The sequence below is a fragment of the Myxine glutinosa genome, chromosome 6 (genome assembly GCF_964187855.1).
Source record: "Myxine glutinosa chromosome 6, kmMyxGlut1.1, whole genome shotgun sequence".
Classification (NCBI taxonomy): Eukaryota; Metazoa; Chordata; class Myxini; order Myxiniformes; family Myxinidae; genus Myxine; species Myxine glutinosa.
The window spans coordinates 142,937,513-142,955,511 of NC_136266.1; the positions used below are offsets into that span (position 1 = coordinate 142,937,513).

Below are 17,999 nucleotides of genomic sequence, written 5' to 3' on the forward strand. Positions count from 1 at the left end.
TCGGCGTCACGTGGCCGAGCAAACCGGTGACGTTATGTTCGCGCGAATCCAGCATTGAGACTGATTTTGAGGTCTCAAGATGACTTTTTGGTGAACAGGATGGCCTACAGGTACGCACAATCGCCTACCAAGCTGTCTAGCCTGGGTTCGAATACCGACCCGGCTGTAAACTGCCATCCTGGTGATTCGCAGGTAGGGTGAACCATTGAATGGACGTTAAGCCGGGCGTCCCATCTACCTGCATTCGTTGGTGGACGTTGAAAATCCCAAACCGTCATTCACGAAGAGGAGGCGACCTATCTCTGGCATCCTATCTCTAGCATCCTATCTCTGGTTGTGAGTTCTACCCTCACAACACTGGTCTGAGGCACTGCGTCAGCAGCACAGCTGCACCTTCAACAGATGATGAAACACAGCCAGAAACTCTTATTTGGCTGCGTGCCATATAAGAAGAAGAAGAAGCACCTGAATTCTGCATTTGGCGTGTACAGTAAGTATATGTTCGTTTATTAATTATTTCCTCACCTTTGTATTCCTCGAGGATCGTTTATATGACCTAAGGTATCACCATGTAATGCATCACCATTTTGTGTGTGTGTTTGTATGTATATATATATATATATATATATATATATATATATATATATATATATATATATATATATATATATATGTGGCGGACACAAAAGCCCACTGGCGTGGTGACATCATTCCACGCACCAAGTGGGCGGTGGCCACGCCCGAGGGGTAGGCGTGGCCCCATGATATACACCGGGCGACCAGCCCGGAGGAGTTCAGTGTTACAGTGTAGTCTTACAATAAAGACGTTTATATGTTACCGCTTGTCCGCTTCCTCCTTGCTCACAAGCAGCGCGCGTAACGCCGCGCTTTACTGGTGACCCTCGACGTTGGATCTGCCGGAGCGATCCTTCCACACGCGACGCCATCGCCATGGCCGCCTTCGTCAAACTTCCGGAATTTTGGGAGGCTCAGGCCGAAGTCTGGTTCGTCCAGGCCGAAGCCCAATTTCAGCTTCGGCACCTCACCGGCGATGACACGCGCTACTGCCACGTCGTCGCCTCCCTCGGGCCCGGCACGGCCGCTCGAGTTGTGTCCGTCCTTCGCCACCCACCGGACGGCCACAAGTACGAGGCACTCAAGCGGCTACTCCTAGCCACGTTCAGCCTCACGGACGACGCACGGGCCGACCGCCTCCTGGATCTCCCCGAGCTCGGTGAGACGCGCCCGTCGGTCCGAATGGACCATATGCTGTCACTGTTGGGCGACGAAGCCCCCGGTTCGCTATTCCGGGCGCTTTTCCGTCGCCAACTTCCAGCGCAGGTTCGCCTCGCGTTGGCCGGGACCGGGCTAACGGAACCCCGAGCATTGGCGGCCGAGGCGGACAAGTACTTCGCCGCTTCGGACACGCGGGCGAGCGTTGGCGTGGCCGTCACGGCCTTCGACGCTGATGTTCCACAGCATCATCTTCTACAGCACGCTGAAGTTCAGCAGCATGCTGATACGCACCTCGTGAACGCCGCCACGCCCCGCCCACCGCCGCGGCGAAAACCGCCACCGCGGGGAAACCCGTCGACTCCACCGGCCTGGCGGAGCCAGCCGCGCTCCTCCAGCTCCACCACCTGGTGCTGGTTCCACGCCAAGTTCGGCCACGAAGCTCGGCGGTGTCATCCGCCGTGCTCCTTCAACGGGTCGGGAAACGCCCGGGCCGGCGCTCAATTGTGGCGATGAGCGCCGGCCGTTCGAGCAGCCTGCTGTTCATAACGGACACCTTCTCCAGGCGCCGTTACCTGTGCGACACGGGAGCACAGGTGAGTGTCATTCCCGCCGGCACGTCAGACAAGCACGCCGCGGGTGGGGGCCCCGCGCTGCTTGCCGCGAACGGGACGCCCATCCGTACGTACGGAAAACGCTGCCTCTCTCTGCGGTTTGGAGGGCAGGTTTTCCGATGGACGTTCGTCACCGCCGACGTGCCCATGGCACTGCTTGGCGCGGACTTCCTGTGCGCTAATGGGCTCCTGGTCGACGTCAAGCGCAGACGGCTTGTCCAGGCCGAGACGTTCAGCTCGCTCGCATGTGCGTTGCCCAGCTCAACGAGCGGCTTGCCAAGCGGCTTGCCGAACGATTCGGTTCCGGCCACGTTGGTCTGTACGCTTCCGGCAGCGGACGCATTCACCCGCCTCCTCGCCGGCTTCCCGGCCCTCACGCGGCCCACCTTCTTGGCGGGGGCCGTCAAGCACGGGGTGGCCCATCACATCCCCACCGTCGGGCCACCGGTCTACGCCCGGGCACGCCGCCTCGAGCCGACGAAGCTGGCGGTGGCAAAAGCGGAGTTCGCTACCCTGGAGCGACTCGGCATCGTTCGGCGCTCAGAGAGCGCTTGGGCGTCGCCGCTGCACATCGTGCCGAAGCCCGGCGGGGGATGGCGACCGTGCGGGGACTATCGCCGTCTCAATGACGCCACGACTCCCGACCGCTACCCCGTCCCCCACATTCAGGACTTTTCCGCCCGTTTGGCGGGCAGGTCCTTCTTCTCGAAGGTGGACCTCATACGCGGCTACCATCAGGTCCCCGTCAGGCCGGAGGACGTCCCGAAGACGGCGGTCATCACGCCATTCGGACTCTTCGAGTTCCTGCGCATGCCCTTCGGTCTGAAGAATGCGGCTCAGGCGTTCCAGCGACTGATGGACAGCGTCCTGCGCGACTTGGATTTTGTCTACGTCTACCTGGACGATATCCTCGTCGCCAGCGCGTCCCGCGAAGAGCACCTACGCCACCTCCGCACGCTCTTCGAACGCCTGGGCCAGCATGGCCTGATTGTGAACCCCGCAAAGTGCCGGTTCGGCGCCGCCACAATCGATTTTCTGGGGCACCGTGTCACCAGGCACGGAGCCGTCCCCCTGCCGGCCAAGGTGGAGGCGGTGAAGGGGTTTCCGCGCCCCCGCACGATCAGAGGGCTGCAGGAGTTCCTGGGCATGGTGAACTTTTACCATCGGTTCCTGCCCCGTATCGCCCAGCTCCTGCGCCCCCTGCACGAAGCTCTCCGAGGTAAGCCGGGCAAAGGCGACGTTACCTGGACCGAGCAGATGGACACGGCGTTCACGGGCGCGAAGCTCGCCTTGGCTAACGCCACCATGCTCGCGCACCCCGGCGCCCGATGCACCGATCGCCCTCACCACCGATGCCTCGGACTACGCGGTGGGCGCGGTGCACGAGCAATGGGTGCGTGGAGCTTGGCAACCGCTGGCGTTCTTTAGCCGGCAGCTTCGCCCGCCCGAACGCCGTTACAGCACCTTCGACCGCGACTTGCTCGGACTTCACTTGGCGGTCAGGCACTTCCGCCATCTGCTCGAGGGCCGGGCGTTCACTGCCTTCGTCGACCACAAGCCACTGATCTTCGCGATGGGCAAGGTCACCGAGCCGTGGTCGGCCCGGCAGCAGCGTCACCTCTCGGCCGTGTCCGAGTACACGACGGACATCCAGCACGTCGCGGGGAAGGACAACCCGGTTGCGGATTGCCTTTCCCGGGCCGTCGCCCATGCAGTCCACCTCGGCATCGACTATGCCCGGATGGCAGCGGACCAGGCCGCTGACCCCGACGTCCAGGCCTTGCGGACCGCCGTCACGGGCCTCCGCGTCACCGAGGTGCCGTTCGACGGCGCGGGCGCGGCCCTCTTGTGCGACGTCTCCCTCGGGCGTCCTCGCCCCATTGTGCCCGCGGGCTGGCAGCGCCAGGTGTTTGACGCCATCCACGGCCTGTCCCACCCGGGCGCGAGGGCCTCCGAAAGGCTGATCGCCGACAAGTTCGTCTGGCATGGCCTCCGGAAGGCCGTCCGCGGCTGGGCCAGGACATGCCTCGCGTGCCAGCGCGCCAAGGTGCACCGGCACACCCAGGCCCCGTTGGCCCCGTTCACGGTGCCGGAACGCCGGTTTGACCACGTCCACGTGGACCTGGTGGGACCTCTGCCCCCCTCGCGGGGTTTCACCCACGTCCTCACCATGGTGGACCGCACCACCCGGTGGCCGGAGGCCGTGCCCTTGGCGTCGACAACGGCGGCCGATGTCGCGCAGGCTTTCATCGCCACCTGGGTCGCCCGGTTCGGCGCCCCCTCAGACATCTCATCCGACCGCGGCCCCCAGTTCACCTCGGAGCTCTGGGGGGCGGTTGCGCAGGGGCTCGGGGTCCGGCTGCACCGAACCACGGCCTACCACCCCCAGGCTAACGGCCTGTGTGAGCGATTTCACCGCTCATTGAAGGCCGCGCTCCGGGCCACCCTCCGCGACGGCGGCTGGGTCGACAGGCTCCCCTGGGTCCTGCTGGGCCTCCGGACGGCGCCCAAGGAGGACCTGCGCGCATCCGCGGCGGAGTTGGTCTTCGGGCAACCGCTGCGGGTGCCGGGCGAGTTCCTCCCCGACTCCACGGCACCATGGTCCGCGGCACAGCAGCGCTCCGCTCTGCAAGAGACCGCCCAGAGGTTCGCCCCGGTGCCAACGGCATGCCACGGGCACCCACCGACGCACGTCGCCCCGGAGCTTCGCACGGCGGAGTACGTCTTCGTCCGCCACGATGCCCATCGGACACCACTGCGGCCCCCGTACGACGGGCCTTTCCGCGTGCTGGAGACCGGGGCGAAGCACTTCACCCTGGACATCGGCGGTACTCCTGACCGCGTTTCGGTAGACCGCCTCAAGCCGGCCCACCTCGATGTGGACCATCCACCGCCAGTGGCCCGACCCCCACGTCGGGGCCGCCCTCCTGCGGGCGGACCCCCGGCACCGCCCAGCCCCGCCGCCACGGCGCCCCCCGGTCCTGCACCCATCCCAGGGGCAGCCAGGGGCATCCCACCTGGTATCCCTGCACCCCGGACGCCGCCGATCGCCAGGGGGCGCTTCGGCCGGGTCATTCGACTGCCCCACAAACTGGCCCTCCAGGTGCGCGGGAATTCTGGGGGGGCGCGTGTGGCGGACACAAAAGCCCACTGGCGTGGTGACATCATTCCACGCACCAAGTGGGCGGTGGCCACGCCCGAGGGGTAGGCGTGGCCCCATGATATACACCGGGCGACCAGCCCGGAGGAGTTCAGTGTTACAGTGTAGTCTTACAATAAAGACGTTTATATGTTACCGCTTGTCCGCTTCCTCCTTGCTCACAAGCAGCGCGCGTAACGCCGCGCTTTATATATATATATATATATATATATATATATATATATATATATATATATATATATATATATGTGTGTGTGTATGTATGTGTGTTTTGGTTGTTATCTCCATAATTTGGGTTGTTATCTCCATAAGCAATCATTCAAAACAAGGACATAATGCTCACTTATAACCTGATGATTCCATCCAGCGTGAACATAGAAAACAAAGCATTGTGACCGGACACAGTACTCAGACACAAAAAGGAAAATACAGTCGCACCCTACTATTCGCGGGGGATACGTTCCTGGAAAATCCACGAATAGCAAAACCCGCGAATAGCGGGGATTTTTTTTTTTTTGTATTGTATACAAGATCGAGGCTCGAGAGCGAACACATTAATCATAAAAAATAAACGGACACATAAAAAACATATAATAAAGGGAGCGGAAGACAAGATGGGGGGAGAGAGAGAAGCACACAAGTACAACATTAGAGAACAGGGACATCGGGAGATCTGTGGGAGGGAGAGGGCTTGGGGGGAGGAGGCGTGGGAACGAGGGAGGGGGTGGGAGAGGTATAAAACACATGGACACTGCCAGGACATCGAGGAAAGAAGTCGGTATTTCAAAAAAGTGGTTCTGGGGTGAAATTAATGGGGGCAGAAAAGATCAAGGTTTTGGATGGGGGAAGATAAGAAATGGTGGTGAACAGCTGTTTTAAAGACCTGGAGGGAGGAGTGGGGTTGAAGAGTGAGGGAGTTTGTTCCAGAGGCGGGAGAAAAGAGGAATGAAGGAGTGAAGGTGAGCAGAGAGTCTATATTTTGGCAGTTTCACCAGAAGAGGGTTGCAGGCAGATCTTGTGCGACCTGCAGGAATATTTGGGGAGCGGAGAACAGACAGAGCTGGGGGAGCAAGGCCGGAGAGGACTCGGTAGAAGACAGAAAGTCCACCAATCTGCCTGCGATGAGTGAGTGAAAGGCACTCAGAGTTGGCTTCATCGCGGGAGATTCCATGGAAAAAATGGTTTCAATGAGAAAAGGGGGGGATAGGTTCCCGAATCGCGAAAATCCACGAATGGTGAATCAAATCCTGAGAATGTCGACGATGATCCGTGAAGGTTGATGAAAGTCCCGGAAATGGAGAGACAAAACCCACAAATGTCGGCGATAATCCGCAAAGGTCAATGAAAATCCACAAAGGTCAATGATAATCCGTGAAGGTCGATGAAAGTCCCGGAAATGGAGAGACAAAACCCACAAATGTCGGCGATAATCCGCAAAGGTCAATGAAAATCCACAAAGGTCAATGATAATCCGTGAAGGTCGATTAAAGTCCCGGAAATGGAGAGACAAAACCCACAAATGTCGGCGATAATCCACAAAGGTCAATGAAAATCCACAAAAGTCAATGATAATCCGTGAAGGTCGATGAAAGTCCCGGAAATGGAGAGACAAAACCCACAAATGTCGGCGATAATCCGCAAAGGTCAATGATAATCCGTGAAGGTCGATGAAAGTCCCGGAAATGGAGAGACAAAACCCACAAATGTCGGCGATAATCCGCAAAGGTCAATGAAAATCCACAAAGGTCAATGATAATCCGTGAAGGTCGATGAAAGTCCCGGAAATGGAGAGACAAAACCCACAAATGTCGGCGATAATCCGCAAAGGTCAATGAAAATCCACAAAGGTCAATGATAATCCGTGAAGGTCGATGAAAGTCCCGGAAATGGAGAGACAAAACCCACAAATGTCGGCGATAATCCGCAAAAGTCAATGAAAATCCACAAAGGTCAATGATAATCCGTGAAGGTCGATGAAAGTCCCGGAAATGGAGAGACAAAACCCACAAATGTCGGCGATAATCCGCAAAGGTCAATGAAAATCCACAAAGGTCAATGATGATCCGTGAAGGTCGATGAAAGTCCCGGAAATGGAGAGACAAAACCCACAAATGTCGGCGATAATCCGCAAAGGTCAATGAAAATCCACAAAGGTCAATGATAATCCATGAAGGTCGATGAAAGTCCCGGAAATGGAGAGACAAAACCCACAAATGTCGGCGATAATCCGCAAAGGTCAATGAAAACCCACAAAGGTCAATGATAATCCATGAAGGTCGATGAAAGTCCCGGAAATGGAGAGACAAAACCCACAAATGTCAGCGATAATCTGCAAAGGTCAATGAAAATCCACAAAGGTCAATGATCCGTGAAGGTCGATGAAAGTCCCGGAAATGGAGACAAAACCCACAAATGTCGGCGATAATCCGCAAAGGTCAATGAAAATCCACAAAGGTCAATGATAATCCGTGAAGGTCGATGAAAGTCCTGGAAATGGAGAGACAAAACCCACAAATGTCGGCGATAATCTGCAAAGGGCAATGAAAATCCACAAAGGTCAATGATAATCCGTGAAGGTCGATGAAAGTCCCGGAAATGGAGAGACAAAACCCACAAATGTCGGCGATTATCCGCAACGGTCAATGAAAATCCACAAAGGTCAATGATAATCCGTGAAGGTCGATGAAAGTCCTGGAAATGGAGAGACAAAACCCACAAATGTCGGCGATAATCTGCAAAGGTCAATGAAAATCCACAAAGGTCAATGATAATCCGTGAAGGTCGATGAAAGTCCTGGAAATGGAGAGACAAAACCCACAAATGTCGGCGATAATCCGCAAAGGTCAATGAAAATCCACAAAGGTCAATGATAATCCATGAAGGTCGATGAAAGTCCCGGAAATGGAGAGACAAAACCCACAAATGTCGGCGATAATCCGCAAAGGTCAATGAAAATCCGTGAAGGTCGATGAAAATCCACGAATGTATGCCGCAGCATTATTTCAATGGGGGAAAAGGGGCATACATTATAGGTTCCCGGCGGTTCCTGATTCAGGGAGGAAAATTTTAAAGTTTGAAATGTTTTCGACCGCAAATGCACATAATCAGTTTCACAAAAAATGCTTCCATTTAAAAATAACAACACCAGGTACCATTTCCAATTTATTGAAAGAATGCGCTTACAGTTTATTAAAAGTGCTTAACCATACCGTACTGCGAAAGTAAAAAACAAACACAACACCATCATGTAACGTTTAAATTTTCTTTTACAAACAAACACAACTTTCAAATGGTGACGATGATGGTGGTGATGAATTAAAATCCCAAGAATTCCTCGAACTTTGAGGGCGACCCAAATGATGGTGCAGAAAAATCATGCACTAAGGGAGAGCCAGGAGAGGTAGGAGAAGGTGAGGACGGACGCTGGTGAGAATGCTGGCGAGGACGCTGGTGAGAATGCTGGTGAGGATTCTGGTGAGGATGCTGGTGAGGACGCTGGTGGGAATGTTGATGAGAATGTTGGTGAGGATGCTGGTGAGAATGCTGGTGAGAATGCTGGTGAGGATTCTGGTGAGGATGCTGGTGAGGACGCTGGTGGGAATGTTGATGAGAATGTTGGTGAGAATGTTGGTGAGAATGTTGGTGAGAATGCTGGTGAGGACGCTGGTGGGAATGTTGATGAGAATGTTGGTGAGGATGCTGGTGAGAATGCTGGTGAGGATTCTGGTGAGGATGCTGGTGAGGACGCTGGTGGGAATGTTGATGAGCATGTTGGTGAGAATGTTGGTGAGGATGCTGGTGAGAATGTTGGTGAGAATGTTGATGAGCATGTTGGTGAGAATGTTGGTGAGAATGTTGGTGAGGATGCTGGTGAGAATGTTGGTGAGAATGTTGGTGAGAATGTGGGTGAGAATGCTGGTGAGGATGCTGGTAAGAATGTTGGTGAGGATGCTGGTGAGGATGCTGGTGAGAATGCTTGTGAGGATGCTGGTGAGGACGCTGGTGAGGATGCTGGTGAGGATACTGGTGAGAATGTTGGTGAGAATGCTGGTGAGGACACTGGTAAGAATGCTGGTGAGAATGCTTGTGAGGATGCTGGTGAGGATGCTGGTGAGAATGTTGGTGAGGACGCTGGTGAGAATGTTGGTGAAAATGTTGGTGAGAATGTTGGTGAGAATGCTGGTGAGGATGCTGGTAAGAATGCTGGTGAGAATGCTGGTGAGGATGCTGGTGAGAATGTTGGTGAGGATGTTGGTGAGAATGTTGGTGAGGATGTTGGTGAGGATTCTGGTGAGGACACTGAGATGACGGCAGGAGAGGGTGCTGGTGATCTTGAGATGGAAGGAGCAGGGCTGAAGAAATGGGTGATGGGGAGCTGCTTGACCCATTGCCCAACATTTTGATGCAGCTCTTTGCACGGGAGCAGCGCATCATTCAAGCTGCTCTTGAACTTGAGGTACCTCTCCACGACTGGGTCAGCGTCTTGCACCCTGTCGACAATCGCCTTCGTGTCCTGCAGCAACTCGCCCAGGAACTGGTCTGTGAGGTTGGACCTCGGCACCTCTGCCTCATTACTGCCCGCCTCCTCCTCGGAAACCTTTGTAATGGCGTCCAACACCTCCTTGATGAGCGGGTTTAGGGAATCGTTCAGCATCATGGGGTTCAGCATGAAGTCCCTCGTCTGTGTGTTGTCCTCGATTCATATTCTGAGAGTCTTCTCAATCCTTTCCGTGTGGACATTCCAGACAAGGGGTGACCGTCTTCATACTCGATACGGCGCTCGCTGAAGCTTTCTCACGAATCGCCTTCTCCTTCTTCCGGATGAGGCGAATGGTGGATTCGTTGAAGCCATAAAGCCTGCCAACAGAGGTAGCACTCTCTCCTCGCGAAAGCCGGTCCAGCAGCTCCACTTTCTGGCTCAGGCACATCACTTTCTTCTGCCTCTTGGTAGTCGACGCATCTTCTGCACTGGTGTCGCGCTTGGGAGCCATTATTGAACTATGAGCAGAGCAAGTCAAAAACACAGGTCCAAGCATTGGGACGCGAACAATGATCGAGATGGAGCGGAGGACACAATCTGTATTTATATGTACGATTGTGAGCATTGTGGGTATCTGCGGGATACAATATTGTTTGTGGAGGATGTTATCGGATGATGCTGTATCGAGCGTATCTGCTAATTTCAATAATAGATTTCATGAATCATTTGCATTCTATAATTCGCGGTTTGACATGTTTTCGTAGCTGATGGAACATCCCCCGAAGTGTTTTCATTGTGAAAGATCTCTGATGATGCTTTACCGTAAATTTGAAACTGTAATCAATTTAATGAAACGTTTGCATTCTATAGTTAGCGGAGTTGACTTATTTACACATCTGGTGGGATATCCCGCGAAGCTCGCTTATAGTGAGGTTACAATTCACGCCCGCGAAAGCCATGAAAACGTAAATCACACAGCAGTGAATGTACGGTACTGTACTGTACTGTATAAGCCGGTCATGCTCACAGCTTGTATAAGCCTCTCCTCAGTGAAAGACACATGAAAGCCCGCTTGGAGTTTGCAAAAAAGCACCGAAAGGACTCTCAGACTGTGAGAAACAAGATTCTGTGGTCTGATGAAACCAAGATTGACCTGTTTGGCTTCCGTCTGGCCACTCTGCCATAAAGCCCAGATCGGTGGAGTGTTGCAGTAATGGTTGTCCTTCTGGAAGTTTCTCCCATCTACAAACAGGATCTCTGGAGCTCAGTCAGAGTGACCATCGGGTTCTTGGTCACCTCTCTTACCAAGGCCCTTCTCCCCCGATTGCTCAGTTTGGCTGGGCGGCCAGCTCTAGGAAGAGTAATGGTTGTTCCAAACTTCTTCCATTGAAGAATTATGGAGGCCACTGTGCTCTTGGGAACCTTCAATGCAGCAGAATTTTTTTTTGTTGTTGGCTTCTCCAGATCTGTGTCTCGACACAATCCTGTCTCTGAGCTGTGCAGGCAGTTCCTTCGACCTCATGGCTTGGTTTTTGCTCTGATATGCATTGTCAGCTGTGAGACCTTATATAGACAGGTGTGTGCCTTTCCAAATCATGTCCAATCAATTGAATTTACCACAGGTGGACTCCAATCAAGGTGTAGAAACATCTCAAAGATTATCAAGAGAAATGGGAGGCACCTGAGCTAAATTTCAAGTGTCATAGCAAAGGGTATGAATACTTATGTAAATGTGATATTTCAGTTTTTTCTTTTTAATAAATTTGCAAAACTTTCTAAAATCCTGTTTTCTCTTTGTCATTATGGGGTATTGAGTGTAGATTGATGAGGGAAAAAATGAATTTAAACGATTTCAGCATAAGGCTGCAATATAACAACATGTGAAAAAAGTGAAGGGGTCTGATTACTTTTTGAATGCACTGTACAATCAATGGTTTGGTTTATTGCCCATAACTGCTCATTTTTTGATATTATTGCATTTTGATATCATAACTGTTCATTTTTTCATATTATTGCATTTTAATATAACTGTTCATTTTTTGATGTTATTGCATTTTCATATCATCACTGCTCATTTTTTGATGTTATTGCATTTTGATATATCATAACTGTTCATTTTAAGATATTATTGCATTTTGATATCGTAACTGTTCATTTTAAGATATTATTGCATTTTGATATCATAACTGTTCATTTTTGATATTATTGCATTTTGATATATCATAACTGTTCATTTTAAGATATTATTGCATTTTGATATCATCACTGCTCATTTTTTGATATTATTGCATTTTGATATCGTAACTGTTCATTTTAAGATATTATTGCATTTTGATATCGTAACTGTTCATTTTTGATATTATTGCATTTTGATATCATAACTGTTCATTTTTGATATTATTGCATTTTGATATCATAACTGCTCATTTTTTGATATTATTGCATTTTGATATCATAAATGCTCATTTTTTGATATTATTGCATTTTGATATCATAAATGCTCATTTTTTGATATTATTGCATTTTGATATCATAAATGCTCATTTTTTTGATATTATTGCATTTTGATATCACTGCTCATTTTTTGATGTAATGCATTTTGATATCATCACTGCTCATTTTTTGATATTATTGCATTTTGAGATCATAACTGCTCATTTTTTGATATTATTGCATTTTGATATCATCACTGCTCATTTTTTGATATTATTGCATTTTGATATCATAAATGCTCATTTTTTGATATTATTGCATTTTGATATCATCACTGCTCATTTTTTGATATTATTGCATTTTGAGATCATAACTGCTCATTTTTTGATATTATTGCATTTTGATATCATCACTGCTCATTTTTTGATATTATTGCATTTTGATATCATAAATGCTCATTTTTTGATATTATTGCATTTTGATATAATCACTGCTCATTTTTTGATATTATTGCATTTTGATATCATCACTGCTCATTTTTTGATATTATTGCATTTTGATATCATCACTGCTCATTTTTTGATATTATTGCATTTTGAGATCATAACTGCTCATTTTTTGATATTATTGCATTTTGATATCATCACTGCTCATTTTTTGATATTATTGCATTTTGAGATCATAACTGCTCATTTTTTGATATTATTGCATTTTGATATCATAAATGCTCATTTTTTGATATTATTGCATTTTGATATAATCACTGCTCATTTTTTGATATTATTGCATTTTGATATCATAAATGCTCATTTTTTGATATTATTGCATTTTGATATCATAAATGCTCATTTTTTGATATTATTGCATTTTGATATCATAAATGCTCATTTTTTGATATTATTGCATTTTGATATCATCACTGCTCATTTTTTGATATTATTGCATTTTGATATCATAAATGCTCATTTTTTGATATTTAATATTGCATTTTGATATCATAAATGCTCATTTTTTGTTATTATTGCATTTTGATATCATAAATGCTCATTTTTTTTATATTATTGCATTTTGATATCATAAATGCTCATTTTTTTGATATTATTGCATTTTGATATCATAGCTGCTCATTTTTTGATGTAATGCATTTTGATATCATCACTGCTCATTTTTTGATATTATTGCATTTTGACATCATAACTGCTCATTTTTTGATATTATTGCATTTTGATATAAAAAATGCTCATTTTTTTATATTATTGCATTTTGATATCATAACTGTTCATTTTTTTTATATTATTGCATTTTGATAACATAAATGCTCAATTTTTGATATTATTGCATTTTGATATCATAACTGCTCATTTTTTTTTGATATTATTACTTTTTATTATCATAACTGCTCATTTTTTGATATTATTGTATTTTGATGACATAAATGCTAATTTTTTTATATTATTGCATTTTGATATCATCACTGCTCATTTTTTTGATAATATTACTTTTTATTATCATAACTGCTCATTTTTTGATATTATTGCATTTTGATATCATCACTGCTCATTTTTTGATATTATTACATTTTGATATCATAACTGCTCATGTTTACTCAAAACGCTAAAAATAATCTCCACTGGCTTTCCATTGAAAACAGAATCGTTTTGAAGATCATTCCACTCAATTATTTTGGATGAAACAGGACGAAACAACATGAACCCGGCCTACATCATGGACATGGTCACCACTTATTTACGAGCACACACCTCGAGATCTACAGCCCAATCCCTCCTCATTATCCCAAAAGTCTTGACTCCTTGTTAAGGTGACTGCGCATTTGAAGTAGCTGCTCCAACTCCCTGGAATTCACTCCCTCTAAACATCCGCCAAGCAACCAGTCGACAAATTTTTGAAACATTGCTCAAAACACAAACACGAGATTTAAATTCCATGTTACTATTCTAGTTTGCCTATTTGAAATAAAAGTTGGTTCGTGTGAATATTGTTCATTTTAATGGATTTTATTTGAAAAGTGTGTCGAGGATATAAATGTGCCATAAAACGATATAAATGCGTTATTATCATGCCCCATAAAACTTAGCATTATTATTATTAACAGGAAAAGAGAGAGAGAGAGAGAAAGAGAGAGAGAGAGAGGAGGAGGAAACAAATATGTACAATGATTGGGTTGCTTCAGGTTAATGAGTGAACATTGAAAGACTGCGCAGGGATGTCTCATCTCATGGGATTACAAGGGTTAGGGATAACTTGAGATGGTGAAATGCCTGCTCAAAACTCAGGAGGGAAGATTAGGATTGGAGTACCACTCATCCGTTGCCTTTTCACCTTGGATAAGCTCATCCAATGCTCGAGCGTAATGATTGTGGGGAACATCTCGTTGCTTCACAGATATTTGGAATGCCATCCACATCAGGGATTTTGAATCTCGGCATTTCTAGGTGTTTTCTAATTTTCTGTTTGAGAATGATCATTCTGGGGGAAATATCCTCACGATGTTGCTTCTTATTTACCAAGTTTTGGATCAATTCCTCCTTGTTGTTGTTTTTTTTTTCATTTTCTCTTTCCAGAATAAGTATCCTTCCACAAATGTTCTGGTTCATCTTTTTCTAGGGAGGAGTTTTGTGACATTCTGTTTCTGTTTCTTTAGTTTACAATATAATCTTTCCAGTACATTTTTTAACAGCTGGTCTTTTCTGTCATTTACTGTGTTTGAATTTTTTTAAGCTCTCCTGTATGGATCCTCACATGCAATTTCAAATTGTCCTTTTGAGAGAAACCCTTATTACATCTGGAGCATTTCTAAGGACACTCTCCTGTATGGATTCTTATATGCCTGTTCAAATTTCCTTTTTTAGAGAAACTCTTATTACATATAGAGCACTTGTGTGGGCGCTCTCCTGTATGGATCCTCATATGCTGGTTCAAATCACACTTTTGAAAGAAGCCTTTATCACAAACAGAGCATTTGTAAGGACACTCTCCTGCATGGATTATCATATGCAATTTCAAAGTGTCCTTTCGAGGGAAACCTTTTTCACATATGGCGCATTTGTAAGGATGCTCTCCTGTATGGATCCTCATATGCCTGTTCAAATCACCCTTTTGAAAGAAACTCTTATTACATCTGGAGCATTTGTAAGGACGCTCTCCTGTATGGATCCTCACATGCAATTTCAAATGGTCCTTTTGAGGGAAACTCTTATTACATATGGAGCATTTGTAAGGACGCTCTCCTGTATGGATTCTCATATGCCTATTCAAATTGCCTTTTTTAGAGAAACTCTTATTACATCTAGAGCATTTGTAAGGATGCTCTCCTGTATGGATACTCAGATGCTGGTTCAAATTGCCTTTTTTAGAGAAACTCTTATTACACCTAGAGCACTTGTGCAGGCGCTCTCCATTATGGATCCTCATATGCTTGTTCAAATCACACTTTTGAAAGACACCCTTATTACATCTGGAGCATTTGTAAGGACGCTCTCCTGTATGGATCATCATATGCAATTTCAAAGTATCCTTTCGAGGGAAACTCTTATTACATCTGGAACATTTGTAAGGACGCTTTCCTGTATGGATCCTCATATGCCTGTTCAAATCACACTTTTGAAAGAAACCCTTATTACATCTGGAGCATTTGTGAGGACGCTCTCCTGTATGGATCCTCATATGCAATTTCAAATTGCCCTTTCGAGGGAAACTCTTATTACATATGGAGCATTTGTAAGGACGCTCTCCTGTATGGATCCTCATATGCCTGTTCAAATCACACTTTTGAAAGAAACCCTTATTACATCTGGAGCATATATAAGGACACTGTCCTGTATGGATCCTCATATGCATGTTCAATGTGGCTTTTTTAGAGAAATCCTTATCACATATCGAGCACTTGTGCGGGCGCTCTCCAGTGTGGGTAGTCATGTGTATTTTGACGTTACTCGAAGAAGTAAAATCTACACTGCAAATGTTACACTTAAAACGCATTTGGCTTTCGAGAACTGTTCTGTGTTTGTTTAATTCCGTATTAATCTTTGTGTTGCAAGGACCAGACATGCACTTCGATGTTAAAGGTCGTGAGACTTGTACTTGGGATTGTTTCTTCAAACAAGACAGCTTCACTGCCACACTGCACCTGGACCTTATTTGTCCAATTGGACTTCTTGATTGTTCTACAAAACAATGAAAAATAAGTCATTTTTTATTTTTTATCAAACTGAAAATGCAAAATATTTAAAGATTTCGAAAATTTTATATATTCTGAATTCAAAAGATTAAATATTCATTTTATAGGTTTCTGCTCACCAGTTGAGGAACAGTTAGGACTGGAATTTGTCACATGAACATATGAATCTTCCTTTCTAGAAGCATGTGTTGAAGCTTCTGAGACAAATGAATCATTGTGTCGTTTAGATTCCATATTTGCAGGATAAACATCACCTGTATACAATTCAGTGTCAGTCTTTTGCAGGACATGGAGTTTAAAACCTGCCAAATATAAACCATGTTAATAGGTAGTATGCAATGATGTCACTTCCTGTGCAAGAACAAGGCTCCGTAATGCTGCCACCATTACTGGAGAAGAACCGAGGTGTTTACAACGAGAAGTATGTATGAGCTGGTGTGTGTAGCAACCATTTCATCAATGGTAAGTATTTCCCCATGTATTACACTCTGTATTACCGTAAACTGTTGTGTGTAATCTGCACCGTTATTTTGTGACTTTTCCAGTTGACTTCCGGATTTCTTTTCCAAGTGTCGGTCGAATCTGCTGTAGCCACTGCTACCTGATTATTGCCAAGTTTTCCAAACCGGATTTGTCATGTTTTTTTATGACATATCTTTACCTCTGCCACCAAAGGTGGGCAGAGGTTGTTTTTCCCCCTGTCTGCCTGCCTTCATCTGTTTGTGAACAGAATATTGTCGTGCGAATACCCTCGGTTAAGACCGTGGGATCGCGGATAGCCTGAACGAGCTTTAACTCCGAGGCGACGATCAATTGCGGATTTGACTATGCAAGCACGGGAGGAAGAAGGAAGAGGAAGAAGCGGCGAGCTCTTACCTCATGGCCCGCGCATGCCAGCGTCTTCAACCTGCAAATTAATAACTCAAACGAACATGGAGGTAAAATGTACGAAAATAAACAGGTTTATGACACGGAACCCGATACAAAGGAAATGCGACGGAGGAAACTAATTCTAAATTGGGACGTCCCCACACAGATTTCAAATACGAGACAAAGGGAGAAAGAATAAAATAAATGTCGCGTCGTGTGTTTGTGAATGCGAGCTTATCTCCGTCTGGCAGTGTCAGGGATCGTCTGGCTCGAGCGCGTCGTCCGACGCAGCTCCGGTTGGCACAAACTGCCTGGTCTTTGGTGCGGAGCGGCCCTCAGCGCGCCCGCTCGTCAGCGCTCCAACGCAAGCTTCGCTCATCATTCGCACACCAACACAAGGAAGAGAATCGACGGCGTTCCTTCTCTCCACCGTCTTTCGAACTGCTCGATCCTCCACCAGGTCCGATGCAAGAGAAGGCCCAGTGCGAAGGGACAGTCAGGAGCAAGAGGCCAAGAGAAGAGAAGAGAGGGAAGAGAGAGAAACAAAATGCCGGCGAGCGAGTCGTTTTGTCACACACTGTGTGACGTCAGCCCTCCTCTCTCCCAACCAGTGCCTTGTTCCTTGGTGGTCTTTCGCACCTTCTGACATCACCAGCGCTTATCCTTCAATCAGCAAACTGCTTCTAAGTAGTGGTTTTGCGCCTTCCGCACTGATTGGCCGAATGTTCGCGCCTTCCGCACTGATTGGCAAAGCTGTCAACGGTCGGTGGCCAATCAGTGTGCCACTCCTTTACCTTTCTTACCCCCAATCACGGGGAAGCTTTTTGTCCCTTCCCCGACCAATCACACGTTCTCCTGGGCGTGGCTCCCAGCCTGCCTGGCACGATGTTTGTCGCCATGGTGGTGTACTGCGCGGCCACTGCCTGTTGGTTTTTTCCGGTCAGTCATTGTAAGGGGGGGAATTTAATTAGTGTGTGCACTAAAGGCCTATCTAAGTGTCAATAGGATGTA

The 17,999-nt window shown here is 47.3% G+C and overlaps 1 protein-coding gene and 1 long non-coding RNA gene across 2 annotated transcripts in view; one reads left to right on the top strand and one right to left on the bottom strand.

The window, feature by feature from the left end:
• LOC137417953 (uncharacterized) lies at nucleotides 1-13,914 on the top strand. The gene is made up of 2 exons (XR_010982527.2): nucleotides 1-490; nucleotides 13,572-13,914. It is a non-coding gene; the product is annotated as an uncharacterized LOC137417953 (long non-coding RNA).
• Nucleotides 13,291-17,999, bottom strand: part of LOC137417948 (uncharacterized) — a 24,862-nt gene continuing 20,153 nt past the window's right edge. The window contains exons 3-4 of the mRNA XM_078780631.1: nucleotides 16,238-16,372; nucleotides 13,291-16,104 (exon numbers count right to left, since the gene is read on the bottom strand). Coding sequence (XP_078636757.1) covers nucleotides 14,735-16,104; nucleotides 16,238-16,372 — 1,505 coding nt within the window. The 3' untranslated portion in view covers nucleotides 13,291-14,734. The remainder of the gene's footprint in view (nucleotides 16,105-16,237; nucleotides 16,373-17,999) is intronic.